The sequence below is a fragment of the Anabrus simplex genome, chromosome 2, assembly GCF_040414725.1.
Source record: "Anabrus simplex isolate iqAnaSimp1 chromosome 2, ASM4041472v1, whole genome shotgun sequence".
Classification (NCBI taxonomy): Eukaryota; Metazoa; Arthropoda; class Insecta; order Orthoptera; family Tettigoniidae; genus Anabrus; species Anabrus simplex.
The window spans coordinates 658,364,653-658,389,448 of NC_090266.1; the positions used below are offsets into that span (position 1 = coordinate 658,364,653).

Consider the following 24,796-nt stretch of genomic DNA (forward strand, 5'->3'; position numbering starts at 1 on the left):
AATTGGCTCAGTTAAATTACAATGATCTAGTGCTAAATTTGAGGTGGAATAATGAGGATATCAAAGTCAAGTTTGAGGAGGAAATTCAGAGGAAAACGGAAGTTAGTACAGTGTGGAGAATGAGAGAGGTTTCTAAAGTAAATGAAGAGGCTAGTGAGGGCCTGAAGTTGTGTCAGTTGTGGATTCATGAGGATAAAATATGTGGCTTGAAAGAAGCCGTAAGTAGAAATGAGTTGAATGAAGTCCAGAAGGACAAGTTATTTGAAGTGTTGTGTGAACACGTGGAGATTTTCTCCGAGAAACCTGGTGTTACCCATCTGTATGAACATTCTTTTTCTGTGCTGGATAAGACTCCATTCAGCGGACCGCGATATCCGATACCACACAAATATGCAAAAGCCGTAGAGGATCAAATTCAAGCTATGTTAGCAGACGATGTGATTGAATTATCAAACAGTCAATATGTTAATCCCTTAATTGTCGTGCCTAAGTCTGATGGATCAATACGTTTGTGTATTGATGGTAGGGAGATGAACAGACGCATTGGTGCTGATCAGTTGAGATCACAAACCATTGAAGAGTTGATACAGAATTTTCAGGGTAAGAGTTGGTTTTCTACGTTAGATCTTAGGAGTAGTTTTTGGCAGATACCTTTAAGATCAGAAGACAGGCCTCTTACTGCTTCCAGTTATAAGCATAGTTTGTACCAATTTAGGCGTGTTCCTTTTGGGACCCGTACGAGTTCGGCAGCTCTCATTCGCGCACTTAGTATTGCCTTGGGAGATGATACTGGAGATTATGCTACTATTTATATCGATGATTTGGTTATAGGATCTAGTACCTTTGAAGAGCACTTGGACCACTTGGAGAGGGTTTTTTCTAAATTAGAGTATGCTGGTTTTACTCTGAAACTTGACAAATGTGTTTTCAGCAGACGAGAGGTGACTTTTTTGGGGCACCGTGTATCGGCAATGGGAGTGACGCCTGAGAGCACAAGAATTGAAAAAATATTGAATACTACGACACCTAGAAATATTAAGGAGCTCAGATCGTATATTGGTGTATGTAATTTTTTCAGACGATTTGTAGTGAGATTTGGTAACTTACTAAAGCCTCAGAATGAACTAGTGAGAGTGTTAGGTTTGCCTGAAGAACCACCTCGTAATGCTGAATTTTACGTCCGACTGGCACGGGAGAACCTGATTAAATCTGGAGATAAACGTAAAAGACAACAGAAACGTAAGGTACTGGATAACTTTGAGGTAGGTGAGATGGTTTTGGTGAGAGTTCCCATGTTGTCAAATAGTGAGGATAAGGTAACTAAGAAATTTTTTCTGTTATATCAAGGCCCTTATAAAGTACATCGTAAACTAGGACCCTGTGCTTACAAGTTAGCGGATGGCGAGAGCGTAATGAATGGTTCATATAACATTAGTAGCCTACGGAGATACCTGTCGTGTGAGGTGGCTGAACCGGATTGTGAGATATAGGTCAGTAACTCGGGGAAGTTGCTACTTGTTATGTCAGACTACGAGCGGTATGTGTTTACGTCTCAATCGTGGTGGTATTTCCTAGTTGTGTTTGTAAACAAGGGAGATGTTTGTGTGACGGTAGATTTACGCTTGTTCATTGACGATCGATCATCTGTTTTCCGTATGTGAGGCCATGAAATTTTATATATTTGTTTTCTGAGATGTTACAGAAGGCTAATTAAAGCTGACAACGGCAAATAATTAATTTTTCCGTATGTGCATTTCTAACTTGCAATAATTTTACCGTGAGCTTAAATCACGTGTGTATTCGAGTGAAGTGTACTACATCCTGCTTCAAGATAAGGTTGAAACATTCGAAAGAGTGATAAAAGTGTAAATTGTTTGTATTATATGTTTTCCATTTTTTTAATGTAAGAAATTGGAAGAGAACGTGTTATTGCTATCTAGCAAAGAATGTCGGAGAGATGGGGAGTAAAAGGACAGATAGACACTCGGCAGAGTCTGTAATCTGAAATTGTATATATATTATGTTATATTCTCTAGGATAATCTTGTTTTTTTTTACAAAAGTGAAAAGTTGCTTATGATGGGTATAATTTAGCATCTAAACCTCAAGATGAACTGAAATAACAGACAGTCGCAATGGGAAGCAGTCTAAGAGAGATATGGAAAGAGTGAGATATAATTAATTGTATGAAAATAATGTCGCTCGTTATGGGCAGGTAATAGAGGTATTTCAAGTCAATGTGGGAGTAAGTGTGTGAGTTCTCAACTCATGTGATATTTGTTAAGAACTCATGGGGGCGTATGTAACGTTCCAGACGTTACAGTGTAATTATATTAATTTTATTATGTGTAATTAATTAAGGAATTTAACGTCATGATATTTATTTTGGTATGTAATTGTATTATAATTCATGTTTAATCATTTGCTCACTATCATTTCATTACTTTGTAACTACGACTTGTAAACGAGGGCTGAATATTCTAATATTCACTTAGATTCTTGCGACATTGGTTTAAAATTAACTTGCAGTAGATTTCCTCTATCTTGCAACATCACCGAGGAAGGAGGAAGGACAGATTTAGACACCAAGTTCTGGGAAAGGGAGCACGTGTTCACGCGTCCCAACGTAAGCTACCGTATTTCGACCAGAATTATTCGAACTGATCACCGCCTATATTTTGAAAGGAGCGTCATATTGCCATGGATACTAAGAGAATGGACCAATAGAAGAACAGTTAATATCAGAGTTAAGACCCGTCAACTCTAATATCTGGAGTGGGGAGAGACATGTCATCTGATTGGACCACGTGTTGCGACCTGTAATTAGCACCAGTAAAGGTTATAAAAGGGCATGCTGGAGCTCTTCTTGATCTCTCCTACCGGATCTCTTCTTGCATCTACTTGATCTCTACTACTGGACTCTGCTGCATTCTTCGGTATTATTATTCGTTTGATTCTACATTAGTATTCTACTTCATTACCACGACGTGGTACTTAGAAATTCCGAATGAGGAGTGTATAGCCACTCTCATCAGGAAGTACGTACAGCTCGGCTACAAGACCGGTTGAACCAGTCTAAGTCAATAGATAGTTTTAATCTAGATAGAAATGAAACTTCAGAGAACATTTTCAGTAAAGTTGGAAGGATTCTTAATTGAGTATCCTCTCCATATAACCCAAGGTGGTTCTTCTAACTATGACTTAGGGCTTATCTCCAATATATGGGATAGAGCATAATAGGGAGTGTTAGTTTTGAAGTCATCTTCCAATTAGTGGTGGGTGCAATTTGCAAGGCAGGAATGGTACTTCGCTGCAGATGAAGAGATATCAAAGACGACCGATGATGTTCCAGCTACAAGGAGGGAAGCTTTCCAAGGACCAACAGAACAAGACGACATGGTGAGCAAGCGAGTTAAAGATATTGCAAGTTTTCGCGAAGTAGAGTCATTCAATTTTTTATTAAATTCATTTTCTATTTTAAATTCAGTTCTCGTTAAACCGTCGTCATTTATATTAAATATAATAAATAGTATTTTTCTAGTTTACTTTAATCAATTTGCCTTAATTAGCCTTTTGATTTTTAATTCTCCTGCTTAATGATTAGTGCACTATCACCCCACCCCTGTGATAAGAGTCCGTCCAAGCTTGATTATAAATTTTTATCTTTAAGTCCTCAACTTAAAGATTGGCGCCCTTTGCTTGCTTGGTTGCATTTCTCATTTGATGATTGTTCTCCGAGAGGGGAAGTCACAAACACAATGGAAGTGTCAGGAAATGAGGGAACTTATTATAGCTGAAATTGAGGAGTAGCTGTTCTTATGGAAAATCTACTCCTCTTAGCCTGATATTTACATGTCCTTTATTCCAGCAGATTTATGACTGATTACCTCTCCCTTTTCAATCGGTTTCTACATCTCCTTGTTTTTGATATTGGATTTAAATCCTGTATTCTGTTAAATCGTTTTATTTGAACGCTGACTTTACATTCGAAAATTTCCTGCCAGTGGGGTGAGGAGTCCGTTATTTTTATTTTTAAAGGTTAAACCAGTAGGTCTTCAGAATAACACTTCATATTAACAAATTATAAGTACAGTATAATGCGTATAATAATATATTATGTCGTGTTTTAAAATATTCTATGTCCTTGAATTCAAGGAGAATTAACATACCTACCTGTCTTCAAGGAGGTGGTCTTGATGTCTACTCACTGCAGAATTGAATTTCAGTTGTTCGGTGCAAGTCTTTATAATTCAGGGAATATATTCTTTACTCGTTGGTGTTGATTGGAGTTGTTCTTGGTAATACACGAGACTTTTAAGATTAGATTTCTACCGAGCGCGTTGGCCGTGCAGTTAGCTGTGAGCTTGCATTTGGGTTGTCATGGACTGAGAAAGGTGTGGTATGGAGGCCTTGAAAGCTCTTATTTAGCTCTCAGAAAATAAAATATATCTGTCAAATATGCCAGGTGGCAAAGCCAGATTTCATCAGAGAAACGGACCTTTAAATCTGAAGAACTGTGGAGAGAAATATTTGCACTTCTGAAAGAAGTTTGGAGGAAATGAAGCCCCATGCTGCGAGAAGTGAACCGAGCTCGATAGCTGCAATCGCTTAAGTGCGGCCAGTATCCAGTAATCGGGAGATAGTGGGTTCGAGTCCTACTGTCGGTAGTCTTGAAGATGGTTTTCCGTGGTTTCCCATTTTCACACCAGGCAAATACCGGGGCTGTGCCATAATTAAGGCCACGGCCGCTTCCTTCCAACTCCTAGGCCTTTCCTATCCCATCGTCGCCATAAGACCTATCTATGTCAGTGCGACGTAAAGCAAATAGCAATAGTAGCGAGAAGTGAAATACTCATCCTCTTATCACTACTGGAATGTGCTGAGGCAGTGACGCCATCCCTGTCCTTCCATTGTGAGACACTTCCTCCAGACTGGAAATGCGCAGTAGTTCCTATCTAATCATCCGATTCCTTGGCTAAATGGTCAGCGTTGAGGCCTTCGGTTCAGTGGGTGCCGGGTTCGATTCCCAGCCGAATCGGGGATTTTATTCGCGCCCGATTAATTCTCTTGGCTCGGGGACTGGGTTTTTGTGTTTTTTCCACCACTCTCCTCTTCATATTCACACAGCCCACCATACTACCAACCACCACAGAAACACGCAATAGTAATTATATCCCTCCACATAGGGTTGGCGTCAGGAAGGGTATCCGGCCGTAAAACAGGCCCAAATCCACATGAGTGGCACAGTTCGCATCCGCGACCCAACAGGTATGGGAAAAGCGGCAGTAGAAGATAATAATAATAATAATAATAATAATAATAATAATAATAATAATAATAATAATAATAATAATGTGTCTGTTGAGTGTCCAGCCCGGAGACTGGTTTGGACCTTGACAGTTCAGCCATCAGCCGTTAGATGGCCCAGGCATCACTGAAGAGGCGTACTAGGGAAATGAGGAGTGAGGTAGTTTCCTGTTGCTTTCCTCACTGAGCTGGAAGTTGCTATTACATCTCCGTCTGCCAACCCCACTGAAATGCCCGCATCAACCGATCCTATGAGCAAAATTTTCACACCATTCATAACAGGGACTGGCTGCATAAGGAATGACATTACTAGCATCACTCATACCTAGGGCCCGGATTCATATGCACTAAAAACTCCGAAAATATGCATGCTCATATGCACTAAAAATGTTGTAAATATGCACGAAAATATGCACTAAAAATAAAACAAAATACACTTACCATACGCATTATTTAATTTTTGACTCAGTCTTAAATTGACAAACATATTTAATTCCTTCCAAAATTATGCACGTCAGTAGGTTTCAACAGTTTTTCAATGTTTTCAGGAGTCAATAACTTTCTGTTGTCGGCCAGAATTAATTTATATGCTGAAAATGATTGTTCTACGTCGACGGATGTAAGTGGCTATTACTTGAACACTGGCACTGACTGCTCGAAACATTTTTCTGGTAAAATCTTTAGGCATTTTTCAGTTTAATCTGGTGAAATACTGCAGTAGACGAAGAGTAAGTTAACAGATAAACGCACTTGTTTAAGCAAACCTCGGGAGGCTACTGTAAGGAGAAGGAAATAGCTATTGTGAAAAGCGTCATTATCCATCTACCTGCTTGTATTGCGACACTAAAAGCTTTTTCCTTCATCAGGGAATGCTTCTTACGTTGCCAAGGGATTTTTAACATACAGAGTTCATTAGACTTTTCATTTCGTTCAGAAATCTTGGATAATCGATCACACGTGAGACAAAAATTAGTCTGTATATGCACTAACGCTCAAAATATGCACTAACGTTCAAAATATGCATTTGCATATGCACATATGCATTTTTAAAATATCCGGGCCCTACCATACCTCAGTTACTTCGAAAATGAAAATCCTCAGCCTGTTTCCAGTCATTCGACTGGGTCAGGGATGGAATGAATGAAGCCCTATCTGGCGGTGAGGATGGGGATTGTGCCGGCTGCCGAAGCCTGTCGCACTCCTCTGGGGTAATGATTAATGACTCACAGATGAAATGAAATGATATTGGAGAGTGTTGTGGAATGAAAGACGACAGGGAAAACCGGAGTACCCGGAGAAAAATCTGTCCCACCTCCTCTTTGTCCAGCACAAATCTCACATGGAGTGACCAGGATTTGAATCACGGAACCCAGCGGTAAGAGGCCGGTGCGCTGCCGCCAGGGCCACGGAGGCTCGCCTCAGTCACTTTCATGTGGTAAAAGTTAAGGATGAGACTGAGACAGGTCAATGAAAGTAGCAAATTTGTTCTAGCCTACACCAGAAGACAAAGTGCATTGTAAACACTAGGTCTTGCCGCAAAGGCGTATAATAATAATAATAATAATAATAATAATAATAATAATAATAATAATAATAATAATAATAATAATAATAATAATAATAATAATAATAATAATAATAATAATGTGATTGTGAGTTGTGAAGTAACAAACGAAATAGAGAAATACAGCTTTTTTGTGAACACAGCAGATTATAGAATATTTTCGTAACAATCTAGCGTACCGGTACTGGTTCGCCTACCACAGTCTGGGAACCCCTGCTCTAGATATACACATTTTTCACAACGTCGACGCCTTGCTTGCATGGCTGCTGCCAAAGCTTATTTTTGGGTCTGTTTTGTCCACTGGAAAATTGTCGATGCAAGAAGAACATGAACAGAAAATGTACGACCCCGCTGGGTGTTCTAGGGAAGAGGAAATCACTGGGTGCAAGGTCATGTGCGTAAGGAGAGCGAGGAATTTCATATTCTCAAATCGGCTGGTGCGTGCCTGAGGCTGCTTCGATTCGTTTACATATGACGTTCTGCTTTCGTTGAATTTTCGCACCCACACATGTACGTTTTTCCCATTCATGTCACTACCAGCGCATGTTTTATTCAAATGACAATGAATTTCAATTGGTGTAACACCGTACAAGAAGAGATAACGGATGATTGCATGCTATTTCTGGAACGCGAAAGTCGTCATCTGGAGTTTCTGAAACGTCTTTACCGAGCTCGATAGCTGCAGTCGCTTAAGTGCAGCCAGTATCCAGTATTCGGGAGATAGTGGGTTTGAACCCCTCTGTCGGCAGCCCTGAAGATGGTTTTCCGTGGTTTCCCATTTTCACACCAGGCAAATGCTGGGGCTGCACCTTAATTAAGGCCATTGACGCTTCCTTCCCACTCCTAGCCCTTTCCTATCCCATCGTCGCCGTAAGACCTATCTGTGTCGGTGCGACGTAAAGCAGCTTGCCAAAGAAACCCTACACGGGTTCTGTGAGCCGGATGATACAGCCATCTGCGTCACTCAATTACGAAGTATGCTTGGTATTTTAGAATGTGCTCCATATTTCTGCCTGCTACCCTTTTAAAGAAAAAAAATAGGAGACCTTGATTTTTTTTATATGGGACAGGGCAAGTAATGGCCAACGTCGGGTTCAATTTTTTTACTTTTTTAATATAGCACCACGGGTAAATTCCTATGTGAAATTTCATGAAACTTGACCAACTTTTACCGGGCAGAGCGGCCGCGTGTGTTAACCCGCTACAGCTATGGAGCCAACTCTAAAATGGCGTATGGCTTTTAGTGCCGGGAGTGTCCGAGGACAAGTTCGGCTCGCCAGATGCAGGTCTTTTGATTTGACCCCCGTAGGCGACCTGCGCGTCATGATGAGGATGAAATGATGATGAAGACGACACATACAACCAGCCCTGTGCCGGCGAAATTAACCAATTAAGGTTAAAATTCCCGACCCTGCCGCGAATCGAACCCGGGACCCCTGTGGCCAAAGGCCAGCACGCTAACCATTTAGCCATGGAGCCGGACGGAGCCAACTCTGCTTTCAGGAGACAGTTCGAACCCCACCGTCCGCTGTTCTGAGAATGGTTTCATGTATGTTCCAAGTTCCCCATTCAGGCAAATGCCGGAACAGGTCCTATTCATAAACCACTTCCACTTTCTTCCACCTCCTTACCCTGCAATAACTACCAAATTTTCTTCTAGTAATTAAACATATATTGTACGTTTCTTAGAGCACCTAGGTATAGGGAAAAATAACCGCCAAGTACAAATTTTGAATAGCTATCATCTACTATAAGCACCAAATGTGGATAAATCTTAGCGTGCCTCTCACAGAGACAGGAGGAAAGTTCGTGAAAACAAACTGCTATTAGCTATAATATAAGTCACCGGACAAAACATGATCACCCTAGTGCACACGCACAGGTGGATCGTTAAGCCTATATAGATGGCGCAGTGAACGAGTCCCGTGCTCAACCGCACGCGCAATGCCTCTACGTGAGCATAAGGCAGTAGCGATCAGTGAGACATTGAACTTTCAAGCGGACAGTGTACGTCAATATGGGTAGATGTCAGGATGTGACAGAGTGGTAAAAAGGTGCAACGGTGTTTGCCCGTGCCCATGGCCATACGGTGCGTGAAGTTGCTGGAATTGTTGATGTTTCGCAGCGAACTGTTCAACGTATCTACGAGCAGTGGTGTACTGCACGTGGCCACTACACACGACGTCAGGATTGTGGTCGGAGGAAGATCCAGACTGAAAGGGACTGGGGACTCGTTTCACCGCTTGTGGATCAAAATCGCTTCCAAACTCGACAGGAATTGCTGCAGTCAGTGAATGAAGGTTCATCCCAACCTGTTAGGGAGAGAATATTGCGACGGGAAATTCATGCAATGAACATATGAAGTCGATCACCTCGCAAGAGGCCATTGCCCACACAGACACATAGAACTGCGCGTCTTCATTGGGCTAGAACTCATCGAACGTGGACAGTAGCTGACTGGCGGAACGTAAGGTGGTCTGACGAATCACGTTTATGCCTGTACTCCAATGACGCACGTCGTCGAGTGCACCGAAGGCCAAATGAAACATTTAATATCGGATGTGTGTAAGGTTAGGCTCAAGTCGGAGGTGGTCTGTGATGTTTTGGGGGTGTTTTTCGTATCATGGATTGACCCGTTCACTGAGGTGACCACTAACATGAACCAGCATGTTTATTTAAAAATTCTGGATGTTCAGGTGTTGCCTTGCAGTTAACATCTGCTTGATGAGTATGCTATTGATACCACGATGTTTCAAGATGACAACAGCAAGCTACTTCGTGCTGGACGCATTTGTGACTCGTTTTATGAACACTCCCCCACCCTATTACATCTCAATTGGCCTACAAAATCACTTGACTTGAACCCAATTGAATCTCTGTGGAACTTGTTGGAACTGCGGGTAAAATGCCGACATTACCATCCCCGCATTTTGGTGGAACTGCGCGGTCAAATCCTCAGCGAGTGGCTTAACCTGGATGCGACGTATCTGCACAACCTTGTGGACTCGCTTTCTAACCGAATCCAGGCGGTTATCAAGTCCGGAGGCGGAGTTACACGCTATGAAATTATGCTTGTACTGATTTCTCCAGGGATGACTAATTTTTGTCCGGTGAACTTATTGGCCATAGGAAACAAAATAATATTGTACAATTACAGGTTGTTTGTGTAAGTCGAAAGCGAATGAACCTCCAACCTATAGCTTTTCAAAAAAGAGATTAAGAAACCGTGAATAACCTGCGTTCTTTCTACAAGCAACACTCCACAACTAGTATGTTTTAAACGATTCAACAATCACTTCGTCACAAACTTGAACAAGTTCCATACAATAATAAAAGTCAGTATCCAGTATTCGGGAGATAGTAGGTTCGAACCCCACTGTCGGCAGCCCTGAAAATGGTTTTCCGTGGTTTCCCATTTTCACACCAGGCAAATGCTGGGGCTGTACCTTAATTAAGGCCACGGCCGTTTCCTTCCCACTCCTAGCCCTTCCCTGTCCCATCGTCGCCATAAGACCTGTCTGTGTCGGTGCGACGTAAAGCAACTAGCAAAGTAGTAATAATAATAATAATAATAATAATAATAATAATAATAATAATAATAATAATAAAAAAAGTAACACATTGGCCCTGTCAACCTACGGATTGCTTCAAAATGTATGCAGCAAAACAAAACCTCAAGTGGGGATCATGGCATTTCATGAGTTAAGGGTAAATGTTATTGGAATCTTACCTGTCATTTTGCCAATCGTGTTAAAGAGAAAGTGTGTGTTAAGGTTGATCACGATGAGAATTTTAAAAGTTGCTTCCCAGGAGAGAATATGTCCGTAGACATGATTTGAGACTTTTTTCAATTTGCTTTACGTCGCACTGACACTGATAGATCTTATGCCGACGATGTGACTGGAAAGGGCTAGGAATGGAAAGGAAGCGATCGTGGCCTTAATTAAGGTAACGCCCCAGCATTTGCCTGGTGTGAAGTTGGGAAACCACGGAAAACCATCTTCAGGGCTGCCGACAGTGGGACTCGAACCCACCATCTCCCGAATGCAAGCTCACAACTACGCATTCCTAACCGCACGGCTAACTCGCCTGGTAACTTGGATACATAAACCTCGAATAGACAATATGATAAGAGAGGCGCAATAAGACAGTTCTGAGCAGTTACTCGAATCTTCCCTCAACTTTATACCACTTGTAATCCGGGAATGCAAAATAGTTAACATCGAAGATCAAAGGTGTTTGTGGGTTTGTGGGGCTGTTTGTGGCGATAGAAAAAATCCAGAGATAGAAGAAAGGTAAGGAAGACGGAAGAAAAGATGTATATCTACAATGCCATCCGCACTCGAACAGGCCAGTTTGTAAACATGTCTGCTACATTCAGAAGGTCGACAGTGTGAGTTTATGTGAATGAGGCAAGTCCCTCACATTCAATCTTCCGTATGAGTTCAGGATCACAACATACGATTGCTGAATATGCAGTGTTTCCAAATAGCATATCAAGAGGGGAGCACATGAGGATCAGAATAAATGTAGTGTATCGGCTAGAATAAATAAGTATATGAGCTGTCTCCCTCAATCTCACCTTCATGCCGTGGATATTAGGAATACAGAGGGGAACCGACTCACTGCTGCAGTCCGACAGAGCACCTTGTAACACAGGAACTGACTTTGGTTTTAGCAGGCGAGCTTATATTATGTTCTAGCCGAAGGTTCGAAAGAGGTGCAGGCGATTTAAAGGTGACTGTTAGCGTAGGCCTAACAGAAGAAAGAGGCAGTAGACCACGAGCCGAATGAGGCGCCGGTCAAGTAAAAGATACCGCAGTATAAAATAAACTATTACTGTATACTTGGCCGAAACACCTAAGTTTGCTAAGAAGAAACAATATATCGCTAAACGTACATCAGGCATAATACATGATTAGCTCTACCATGCGTCAAGCCGTTCTCCACCACAATAAGGGGGACTGCATAATACAGGGTCTCTGCTGTAAACCCAGACCGAGCGCACGGTGTATTTACTCTGCGCTACACCAGCTGCCTCAGCCCACGTTACGTCGCGCGCGGCCGCCCTGCTTTAAGCGTGTATATAATCTTATATGAAATCTTACCTTATAAAAGATGCTGGAAATGTCATCCTCCATAATGAGGGACTTCATAAACACCATTAGGATTGTCTGCACACCAATAGCGTGAGTTATGACTGTTCACACGACCATTAAGGTGAAACCAGGCCTCATCCGAAAGTAACACAAATTGTGGGTCGAACAAACGATCGTTCAGTGATGCAAGAAACCGCTCACAATATCTCACTCTTGTGGAAGGATCAGCAGGTTTTAAACAATAGGCCCGTGTAAACGTGTACGGTTTGATGTATAACAACTTTGTAGCTCTGTGTGCAGAAGAAACCGAAAACCCTATTTTTGAGTGATTTATTCGGTGACCGTCCAAGATTCGCATCAATGTCATCTAGCTTTTCCTCTGTTAAAACTGTTTGTACGGGCGCATGTTTTTTTATTCAGCACGGAGCCAGTAGTTTCAAATTTATTTACAATCACGTGAATCTGCACTCGTGAAGGTGGCATTTCACCAGGAAATTGCTGAACAAATGCATCGGGTATCCGTTGAGCCTACTTGTACTTAAAATAACTTTTACATACGAAAGTGCGGTGTTGCGATGATAACTGTCCCACCCTGTTAACAGATGAGATCCAGACTGGCGACTGATGCTAGGTCGAACACGTGCTCGCTCCTTACAAGGTAAAAACGCCGCTGGACGATCTGACCCAGTACGTCTGTCCTGGTTTTACGCTATCGGATTATGGCAACCCTAGATTTTACTGATAACAGCAATTAAAATAATTTCACTCACTATTTATTTTGAAAAAGGAACAAGAGAAAAATATTCTTTAGCTTAAACATACAGTAGAATCTCGATTTTGCGGCTTGGATGGAACCGGGTCCGATAAAGCTGACCGAAACTCCGAACAACACGGAAAATTCTTTAACGACATAAAGAAAACAATTTATACACTTTTTATTGTGTGTCTTATATACTTTTACAACACTGTTAACAGTGAAAAGCAAATTATATAACTAAATTCGACAATAAATGGAAATTCAATAGTTCCAGTATAAATTCGACTGTACATCATTTAATCTAGAAGTCTGTGAGATTCTCTTAACACAAGCTAGAGCAAAGTGTAGCTTCCACCGAAGTCCCACTGTGGTGGTGTGGAAGTTGCTGAGGTAAGTGTGGTGCTGGGTAATGACTTGTGCGTTGGGCCGGCCGTGCTGCAGTAGCATTTTCTGGCCAAGTGAGAGAAAAAAATGGCAAACTACCCGACTTCATGCCTTGTATACCTCACTATGGCGCCGCCGTCGGCTTTGGCGCTTTCTTATAATCGTATAGCCTTTGGTCAGCCTCCGGGCTGAAGACTTGACAGATAGACAGGTTGTAAACATGGAAAAGAATTAAGAATACGATCTTTGGCAATGGTTACAATGGCGCGTGTTATCAACAGACAGTTATACATATTATATATGTTTGCCAATAGCATGAATTTACCCTGTATCAATATCAATAACATTTTACTACTGTTGGTATGCTTAATTTGATATTTATACCTTTCAGGTCCACAACATCGTTCTGTATCCAGACAAACACTCGTGGTGTAAAACAACGCCAATTAAGCAAGTGGTCGCCTATCCTGGCTGCAGCTCCATTGAGATAGACAACAATGTGTGTGTTGGAACCTGCTTTAGTTACAGCATACCACGGACTGTACCCAGCGCTCCTGGAGAGGTTATAAAACCTTACTGTGATTCCTGCCAACCATCAGCAGTTACATGGAAAAATGTTAGTATTTCTTATGCTCACTTTAAGTATGCTATTCAACAAATTTACAGTTGAAGGATCGGCAGCTTCCCAAGACCAGATTATTTCAGCAACTAGATTAAACAGTTTCCAGTACATTAGTCGCACAATTTCTTTTCCATTAGAGATTATTGAACTTCAGCCGGTACAGGTAGGCCTACGAGGTTGCAACCTAGGGGCCCGCCCTATAATGGAGCCCACATCACAAATAAAAAGTACAGAAAACTGATGTTTTATATAATATTATAAGTTAATATTATATATTTAAACATGTTCAAAGTTATCGACATTAAATACTACTACTACTACTACTACTACTACTACTACTAATAATAATAATAATAATAATAATAATAATAATCTCGAATACACTAATTTCTTAGTTGGTGATTTCATGTTGTCACCCTAAAAGAATAAAATAAAATGTAGGAACATTATTCTTTAAAACAATGTACGTATCACGCTGTGTAGGCCTATGCCATTCCATAACGTTTCAATCATATATAACAAATTATCCTTCCCTCATTGTACTAATACCGAATTATTATTATTATTATTATTATTATGATTATTATTATTATTATTATTATTATTATTATTATTTGTATTGTTTGCATTAGCTTGTGATCGCTATGTAATGAGTGACTTGATGACGATGAGCTACGGAGTTGTGTTATTGATACTGCTGCGACAGATCAATCGTGATTTAGTGTATGATTCTCCTTACAAGCTGTTTCACGTCGCACCGACACAGATAAGTCTTATGGCGACAATGGGACAGGAAAGGGTTAGGATTGGGAAGGAAGCGGCCGTGGCCTTAATTAAGGTTTAGCCCCAGCATTTGCCTGGTATGAAAATGGGAAACCACGGAAAACCATCTTCAGGGCTGCCGACAGTAGGATTCGAACCCACTATCTCCCGAATACTTAATACTGGCCGCACTTCAGCGATTGCAACTATCGAGCTCAGTGTTTAGTATATGAGAGAAGAAGTCAGGTGATGTGTTGATAGTGTGTTGCTGCTGTTATATTGACATCGCGACGACGGGTCATTCGTAAACTACTGTGTATTTTGTATGTGATCAATTCAGTCAGTTGAAGTTACAGTTGTTGGAAGAGTTAGAGTTGTAATGCGGTTGACGTTATGAGTTGTAATAGTTCAGCTATTTCGATACCACTCATGGATCAATTGATTTACTGTGTACATATTTCTACGTGTTATCTCATTGTATTTGTGTTAAGTGGATATATATGTGTGTGTCTAGTCTGTGATAGAAGTGGTGTTATTATTTTTGCTACTTCGCTGCACCTATGTCAGTTATGTATTGCGTAAGCATTTGTCCAGCCTAGAAACATGGTCCGCTGTGTGGGTCCACTGTCTCCATTTTTTCCTGTCGTAGGCCATGTCAAGGTGTAGATTTACGCTTTTGAGTTCCTTGTGTAGCGTATCAGCCCATCGCCGACTCGTTCACCTCTTTAGTCTTTTTCCAGCAACTTGCATGGTGTAACTCTTCGCGATTGTGTTTACTCCAGATCGCTGCACATTCCTAAACTATCGTAAGCGGCCCTCTCACGTTTAATCCTCGATTGCAGCAACGCCAAATTGTTTCCTTGTGCTTTCATTGAAGATGTGATCCAACCTGGTGGTACCAGCTGTTTTTGTCTCCATGACGCCTAGTCATCTTCGATTTTAGATGAAGTTTCATCCAGTGATCGCAGATGACTCCTATCGTCGTTCACCATTTCATCAAGGCAGCGCGAATTCTTGCCTTTACCTTTTCGGTAAGCCTGCCATTATCAGTGAACGTAGACCACAGATAGTTAAATTTCGCCGTTCGTTGCAGGTCCTCACCATCCTCTTTGGACTGTTCGAGTTTCTCTGGGATGTGACTTTATATATTCCATCTTCCTCAGTCCATACTGGCTTAGCCCATCGCTCCATTCTCGGATTTGGAGGTGGAGATTCAGGCTGTTCTCGGCGGCTAACATAACGTCGTCAGCGTAAAAAATGGTCCAAGGTAAAGTTTGATTCAGGTCTGCTGTAACACTGTGCATCACAAGGATGAACAACATTGGTGACAGGGCTGAACCTTGATGAACGCTTACTGTGACACGGTAATTATCGGAACCTCCTGTGCAGCATCTTTAACATAACATCTTGGCTTTGCCTAAAGCAGCTGTATCCTTTTGACAAGGAACTCCAGGACGCCGTGCTGTCGGAGTACTAACCAGATGCCATGCGTATCAAAAGCCTTTTCGACATCTAAGAAAGAGGATGTAGTGGCTTGATTTTCTCACGATGCTTTTCAACTAACAGCCGTGCGGTGTGGACTGCGTCGGTTGTTCCACAATTCTTCAAAAATGTAGCTTGGTTTGTTGTCAGCTGGATGATCCCACGGGCCCACTTGACGAGAATTATCTCGATCACTTTCATGGTGTAGCTCAGAATTCGAACTGGGTGGTAAATGGCACGATGAGTGGGACTTTCCTTCTTTTTGTAGATGGGCACCATGTTGTTCTGTTACCAGTTGCTACTTTTTAACGTCCCACTAACGCATTGAAGGTTTTCGGCGACGGAAGAATGGGGCAGGGCTAGGATTGGGAATGTAGTGGCCGTGGCCTTATTTAATCTACAGATCCAGAATTTACCTGGTGTGAAAATGGAAAACAACGGAAAATCATCTTGAGGGCTGCCGACGGTGGAATTCGAACCCACAATCTCCCGAATGCAAGTTCACAGCTGCGATTGTCTCTCTCTGACTATTTGGTTGAAGAGTCTTTTCAACCAGTCTACTGTAAGCCCCGTTCGAGAGTACCACAAACACTGCCGCAATGTCATCTGGACCCGTGATTTTTCCTGGCTTCATCTTTTCTAAAGCAGTCTGGACTTCGGCAACGTCGGCAGGTGTGATGGGTCCCTCGACGGCAGAGTTAATTGTGATTTGAGGGTGCGAGAACTCTTCTGTTCAGATCTTCTCGAAGTAACTTTGCCAGCGTTCTCATGCTTTCTTCCAGGCGGCGAATAACGAATTATTATTTCTTCCATATGATTGTTATACAACGCGTGTCTGAAGATTCCGGTGAATGGACCTATATCGCAAAGGCAACGTGTGGTAACACTGCATGCATTCGCATCTGAATAAAGATTCATCTCAAGAAGCGCAATGTAGAGTTGAACACACGATGCTGAAGCAGGGTAGTCTGTTGCGTCCAGCCGAATGTAGTGCATATGAAGACTCGTGTCATAGTGAAATAGAGCAACGAATAAACATAAAGCATTTTTACAAATTGGAGAAACGACGACGGAGACGCATGCGATGTTGGTGCAAGTGTACGAAGCAGAAGTCGTAAGCAGAAAATGTTCTTACGACTGGTTCAAACGCTTTCGGAATGGACAGGAAACCCTTGGTGATGCGTCACGTCTTGAACATCCACTGTACTCGCCGAATCTTGCGCTTTCAGTCTTCCTTTTTCCCCCGCCTCAAGGGAATCCTGTAGGGTTCATATTGTGCTGCCATACCGGACATCCAAAGGCGTGTGACATTAGTGCTTCAATCGATTCCAAAAGACGCCGTCGCTGAAAGTTTCCAGCAACTGCATACACGGTATTTTGCCTAATGGAAAGGACTTTGAAGACGACTAAAGGTTTCTGTTTGTAACTTATGTTTTCTTTTTGTTATAGTATCATTCACCGAACTTTTTAGACTCATCCTGTATCTGTATGACTACACAGGAAAACCAAATTCCGTACAAACCCAATCTGATTGTTAAAGTGTGCGTAGTTAATTAAAGTATGTTGACCTGTTCGGGGAATTCATGTCTAAATCTTAGCACTCAGATTTCAAACAAATCCCGTTCAATTTTTTAGCATTACATTTATTTGTTAAAACTGAATTGTTATCGGCCAAATGGGGGCGCCACGTCTTCAGCTTAGGCGTCCGCATATTACTCGCGAAACTTTTAGTGATACCTGGACTCCCTAGTGCTGAATCGGTAGACCTCTGCAATCTTCGAGATTCGTATTGGCAACCTTTGAACACAAACTATGAAACGCCGTGGGACATCTGGCGTACACATGACGTACTAGTACTGTTGTTGTTTACACAGCAAAGCCAAAATATAGAATTCATGCTAGGAACAAGATTCGCATAGAGAAATGTTATGTGTGTGACACAGTTGTTGGCTTAAGATAATAATGGTTTAGAAAATTCCTATCGATCGATCATACTATCGATTCAATTCAGATTTCCTTCCTTACTCCTCAACCCCGTACAAAGAAGTATCATTAAAAGTTTCGCTAGTAATATAATAAACCCTGCTCTGAGTGGAGAATACGTATTTCTTTCTCTTGTACTTACACTTTAGGAGTGAGGGTAAATTGTAAGATCACCACAGTAACATGCACAAACATTTAACATGCTGTTGTGATGTTGCTGTCACAGTATCGATCAACGACTTTAGCGGGCACTACTCATTCTTGGCTTCAGTAAAAGAACAATCCTTCATTTATACCATATTGAACCTAAATGTACTTTCACCTTATTATCTCTGAAAAATCAGATCCGGCACCTATAAAAATGACCGAGTTATAAATTAAAATATACTTTCTTGCGATCAGAGCTGGTGGACAGTCTGTAGGTTTATTACTTGTCTTATATTTTCTAATAAGTAATATATCAATATTTGGAGGTTTTATTTTCCTCTTCAGTGTAATTATGTTAACCAATGATGTTGTTTATCTGACTATTGATTTAAGAAAACGCTCCAAAATGTTAAAAATCTTGAAAGCAATTTTGAAGGGCAAATTTTACAATGAAAATTTTGAAAACCTATACACCTCAAAAAGTTTGGAATATTGTGGGATTAGGCACGATATGTGGTAGGACGTGTGTAGTTCTGTTGTAGGTGATAGAGAGCATTGTATACACACGAGTAATTCAATTACTTGCTTATAGTACAGCAGATGTCGCTACCTATGATCTTGTTTTACAATTTTTATTACTTCACGCCAATACAGATTCCTCTTATGGTGACAACGGGATAGAAAGGGCTAGGAGTGGGAAGGAAGTGCCCGCACCCTTAATTAAGGTACAGCCCGAACATTTGCCTGGTATGAAAATGGGAAACTACGGAAAACCATTTCAGAACTGCCGACGGAGGGGTTCCCACCCACTATCTCCCGAATGCAAGCTGGCCTACGGTCTTTGTTGACATGGGAGAACTATGCCATTTCGCGTGAAGGCTGGTAGTAACGTATGCCGTGGAGGACGAGCTTACGTTTCATGTGCAATGCGTATTTCCCAGTTTCTAAGAGCCCGAATTGTGCCACTGGTTCAGGGTGGACATATACAAGAAGCAGTATAACGTATCGTAAGGGTTACCCAAAGTGCAGTGTTAAAATCGTGGAAAAGGTACCGTGAGACCAATAATGTGACTGATAGAACAAGAGAAGATCGACCGAAGGTAACAACGCCACTTCAAATTGGTATATCCGCACAACAGCGTAGAGGAGACCAACTTCGACTGCTCAATAATTGTCGATGTAACGTAATGCAGCGTCTAGCACTGCCAAAACCTTAGTATGGTTCATAACGAGTATGGCTCTTGTTCGTTGTCAGTGTCTCCAGAGGGTCCATTTATCATTTCAACGATTGAAACATCGGTCAAAGTTAGGAATAGAGTACAGGTGTGCGCACTGCTGTTTGCAATAACGTTCAGCCCGCCACTGATTTATTTTTAGTGTGCTGTTGTTGAGTAGGGGTTATTTTGCTGACAGAAAATCATAAATCTGACGAACGTGCGACCATAGTTATAGAGAGTGCCAACTGAGAACAAAGACACAACAAGCGAGTTCCTCAAAAATTAGCCTGGGAACCTGCCGGTCTGTAGTAATAGTATGGAGGCAATGTTCTTTATGTATATAAATTATAAATGGAAAACATACTTGTAAATGTATATACGGGGATTTACTGTATTTTGCAAATTTTCGTAGGATCAGTTCGATTTAAACGGAACCTCGAACTACTGGGGCTGTACCCTATGTATGTACTGTATATGTATGCCTATGTTAATAATAATAACGTTATTTGTTTTTACGTCCCACTAACTAGTTTTACGATTTTCGGGGACGCCGAGGTGCCGGTATTTAGTCCCGTAGGAGTTCTTTTACGTGACAAGCAAATCTACCGACACGAGACTGACGTATTTGAGCATCTTCAAATACCACCGGACTGAGCCAGGAACGAACCTGCCAAGTTGGGGTCAGAAGGCCTGCGCCTCAACCGTCTGAGCCACACAGCCCGGCATGAATGCATATATTGAATCCTTAATTGCAATCATTCAGCATTAAAAGGTTTACCTGGCTAAGTCGGTGGCATTCCTGAGTAATTCTTGCATTCTCAGGGGGTTTTATGGTTCTTCGTCACTTGCTGGCATGACTTCGGGAACAAATATGATCTAACTACGTGAAATTCAGGCTTGGTTAACTTAATATAGGATTTATTAAATAAAAAGAAAAAATGATTACACAATAATCAGACGTGGGAAACAATGACAAGTTAAATTTATATAGATATTCAGAGTCGCACAGCCTGTCTGTTTCACAATGTTGCCGAAAGGGCCATATATATATATATATTCCTAATTGCTTTACGTCGCACCGACACTGATAGGGATAATTAGAAAACCATCATCAATGAATTATATTCCAAAGCAACAACAATCTGAAAGTCTTTTCGTCGAATTCGACCGATAATCGGGAGTTGCTCCACTTGAATCTGGAAAGTGTAGCTCCCGAGACTCGAGCTCTAGACTTTCATCTACATTGTTAAGGTCGCTCATTAACTTGATATCACGCAGCATAGCAGCAGTCACCTGATCCGTTAATCGAATCGGATTGACCTCCCGTTCTGTTGTGGATTGACTATCATCATTAATAATTCAAGTTAATAGAGCTGATGGCCAATAATAACTCAACCTGAAATTATCATCTCATTGCAGATCAAAAGGAATGTTAATGCATCATCATGTCAAACAAAATTACATAGAATGTTAATCATAAAAATAAATGCTCAAATGCATCCTCTCAACCGCAAGGTATTAAATAAATCACAAGTAATGTTAATTCATTTGAAGTGAAGTTTCCACAATGAAAAGGAAAATAAAACAATTTCCAGGTTAACGCCCTTTCGACACTTCGGCTAAAGTTAACAAGCTATCACAAGTTGCGCCTAAACAAATTTAACACACAGTGTTATGTTGACATGTATACTCAACGCAGATAAAATATTATTAAAATAGGGTCTTGGTTCTTCTGAAAGTAAGTTACATGGAAAAATGTTATTATTTAGGTTTGTGTGAGAAATCACACCTGTCCCTAGTGTTACTGAAAAAATATGCATGTGCTTATCTAATTTCGTTACTATCCTGATGTCCGACTCGTTGGCTGAATGGTCAGCGTACTGGCCTTCGGTTCAGAAGGTCCTGGTTTCGATTCCCGGCCGGGTCGGAGATTGTAACCTTCAATGGTTAATTCCAGTGGCCCGGGGGCTGGGTGTTTGTGCTGTCCCCAACATCCCTGCAACTCACACACCACACATAACACTATCCTCCACCACAATAACACGCAGTTACCTACACGTGGCAGATGCCGCCCACCCTCATCGGAGGATCTGCCTTACTAGGGCTGCACTCGGCGGCTAGTAATAGCCACACGAAAGAAAACACTATCCTGATTCTTCCACCCGTTGTTTAAAACGCTAAATAAAATTATAAAATTGCTTTCCAAATAGAAATGTGGGTAAATACCAACTTGTTGTAACCGTACAACTGGGTTACAGACTCCATTCTGTATTTATTATTATTATTATTATTATTATTATTATTATTATTATTATTATTATTATTAACCTGATTCATTACATTTTATATATTCTGTTTCTCATCATTTAGACTGTAATAATTAGGTATCACGTATATTATTGTATTTCATCATAGGTTAAGTGAATATGTTTGTAATTATTCTGTATGGTAGTAAGTGAGATTTGTTGGTTTCATATTGTCATGCTGTGGCTTGTAACTTTGGCTAGATGAGCTGGCATAGTATTTTGCAATCGAGGCTATGTTTAACTGGGAATGTTGTGTACAAGGAGATTTCCCGGTGACGCATTCGGTATAGTCATTCTCGGACCGCTTGGGTACGCTTAGACGACACATGACTGATGACATCAGTGCGTGGACACGTGATTGCGACCAAGTGTCAGTATTCGCCAGCTACTGTATGTGGAAGTGGAAGGGATGAACAGTGAGTGGAGAGATGAGTCGTCATCGCGAGGTGATATAAGGTGATGCTACGGTAGGAAGAGGTACTCAGTTCATCATATCTATTCAGATGATATCAATCAGTTGATAGTACTCAGTTCATGATATTCAGTTCATATCGTGCAGATCATATGTAACAGTCAGATGTATCAAATGGAAGAAGTGGTCTTAGTGTGATGGTCAGAGCTAAGAGTTGTGTTTGAAGAGGTAATCATCGAGGAAGTCTACAAGTGGTGCTTGTATCCGAGCAGAGACGGGTACTATGCTGATAAAGAAACATCATCTTCTTGTGAGGATGGACTTCACAAGATGTTTCAATAATATTTTCCAATTATTTAAAATATATTGAGTGGACGTAATTACATTGGAGCTCCCTACACGCGTACATGGTATGTAGGCCAACTCCTTGTTATATAAGAAGATTACAACAGACGGCTCCCGACTTCAGCTCACAGGTTTTCCCAAGAATTTCAAGTTCAACAGCGGTGTATGCAGACAACAGGTAATTAAAGCATCAGACATGTTATGCATTCATAACATGAAGAAGAGTGTAATCAGCGGCGATATCACATCTCACTTCAAGTTCATGCCAATAGCTTTTTTTGTTTAGATTAAATTTTCCTTTTCTTTGTACCGCAAATCTCACGATATATTTCTTTTGTTAAATTAAAAGACGTAAATGATTGTTCATTGTGACGTAAATTTAGTCATAAACTCAGTTTTATTTTTAATTATAATAAGTGATTCCAGTTCCATGTACAATCCTCAATTGTGGAAATGCAACAGTAATTTAATATTGTCCTGATCCATATCCCTGTATATTGCCAGATATGTGAGTTTATCACCTCACGCCTTGAGATAATTGATATAAGAGGTATGCTCTACCGAATTTTGTTGTTTTTCTTAAAAAAGTAACTGGCGCTCAAACAAATGTTATTTATATTATGTGGTAGATATGAAGGTATAAGAGTAGTGGTCGGAGTAGCAACAACGTGTCGCCAGCAACGTGGGACTCGAAAGGTTCAGAAAAAGTGTTTCTGAATGGCAATATACATGGATCAGTTCTTTTAATGAGTACGCATATGTTAAATTCACCGAGTAATGTTAGGAAGGTCATTTTGTTGAAGTTTGTATTTAAGGGGTAATGTCAGAGGAATTGCAAGGGGAAATAGCTTTGAGATCGCGAAAAATAAGTAGGAAACCGAAGATGGACAAGGATAGCAATATGCAGTCAGGTGATGAGGCTGAGGTTATTGTGTCCAAGGAAATCCAAGGTGGTAACATAAATAGGAAGTTGGTGACTAAGGTGGGACCTGCTGAAAGTCAGAAAATTGTAGAAACTGAGGAAAACGCTGTCACGCAAGATCAAAGTAAAGGGGTGATTGACCTGGGTTTATTTAATTTGCTGATGTCCAAAATGACTGAGCAGAATAATGCCATGAGTGAGAAAATTGAAACGGTTATTAGTGAGAAAATTGAATCTCAGAATAATATTATGAGTGAGAAAATTGAAGCGGTCATTAGTGAGAAAATTTAATCTCAGAATAATATTATGAGTGAGAAAATTGAATCTCAGAATAATATTATGAGTGAGAAAATTGAATCTCAGAATAATATTATGAGTGAGAAAATTGAATCTCAGAATAATATCATTAGTGAGAAAATTGAAGCTCAGGGTATTAGTATTAATAAGAAGATCGATGATGTTAGTAATAAGATAGATCATAAGGTGTTAGAAATAAGTAAGCAAATTAATAATTTAGAAAGTAAGGTAAATAGGGAGTGTAGTGACATCAGAGCTGAGATGGAATTGGGTCGGAGCAATCTCCATGCGGAAATAGAGCAAATTAGTGAAACATGCATCAAACAGATTGATGAATTAGGCGCCAAGATCGAGTCTAATAAAGGAGAAATAAATGAGTTAGTAGAAGAAAGGTTTGAAAAGATAACCAATACAGTGGGGCAAGAAACTAGGAAATGTATTAGTAGGGTAGAACTTGTGGAAAGAAAACTTGGAGAAGTAGGTGATCTAGGGAGTGAGCAGAAATCATTATCACAGAAGGTGAGAGAATCGGAAAAAAAGTTGGAGGAATTAAGAAAATTTCAAGAAAAGACTGAGGAAACAGTGGAAGAAAAATTTCTGAGTTGCCAGAGAGTACTCCAGCAAGAAGTGCGTGATAGTAAGAATGTACGTGAGATAATTGTAAATAATGGTTTAATCACTAGAGATCATGATTTACCTAAGTTTTCTGGGAAAGAATTTAACCCGATGGAATTTATGAGAGTAGTAGAGAAGAAATTTGCTGTTCAATTAAGAGACAATATTATTAGCTGGGAAACTGTATTGGAGATCTTATCTAATGCTTTCGTAGGAGAGACTAAGTCTTGGTTTCAAGTATATAAAAGCTCGATGTCTAGTCTAACTGAATTTAAGGAGAAATTCATGGCTAAATTTTGGAGTGAAGGTGTTCAGAGTAGAGAGAGAGAGAGAGTAATGTTTGGCAGGTATAATTCTAACGAGGGTGTTAGAATGACTGAATACTTTTTGGCTCATGTTTTGGTGTGGAGAAATTTAGAATGTATTGGACCTGAGGCTGATATAGTTAGACTTATGGCTAAGCACTATCCCGATAGAATAAGAGAAGCTGTTTGTATGCAAAGAGTGGAGACTATTAAGGAAATGGAGATTTTGTTGGAAAGTTTTGATGCTTTAGGTAGTAGCTTGAATAATAAT

General features: G+C 40.7%; 1 protein-coding gene across 3 annotated transcripts in view; it reads left to right on the top strand.

Moving 5' to 3' along the window:
- The window catches only part of LOC136864328 (uncharacterized), a 289,222-nt gene that overhangs the window by 236,393 nt on the left and 28,033 nt on the right, over window positions 1-24,796 (top strand). For all 3 annotated transcript variants that reach the window (XM_067141163.2, XM_067141162.2, XM_067141164.2), the window contains one exon: window positions 13,502-13,726. In XM_067141163.2, the coding sequence (XP_066997264.2) occupies window positions 13,502-13,726 (225 nt within the window). The remainder of the gene's footprint in view (window positions 1-13,501; window positions 13,727-24,796) is intronic.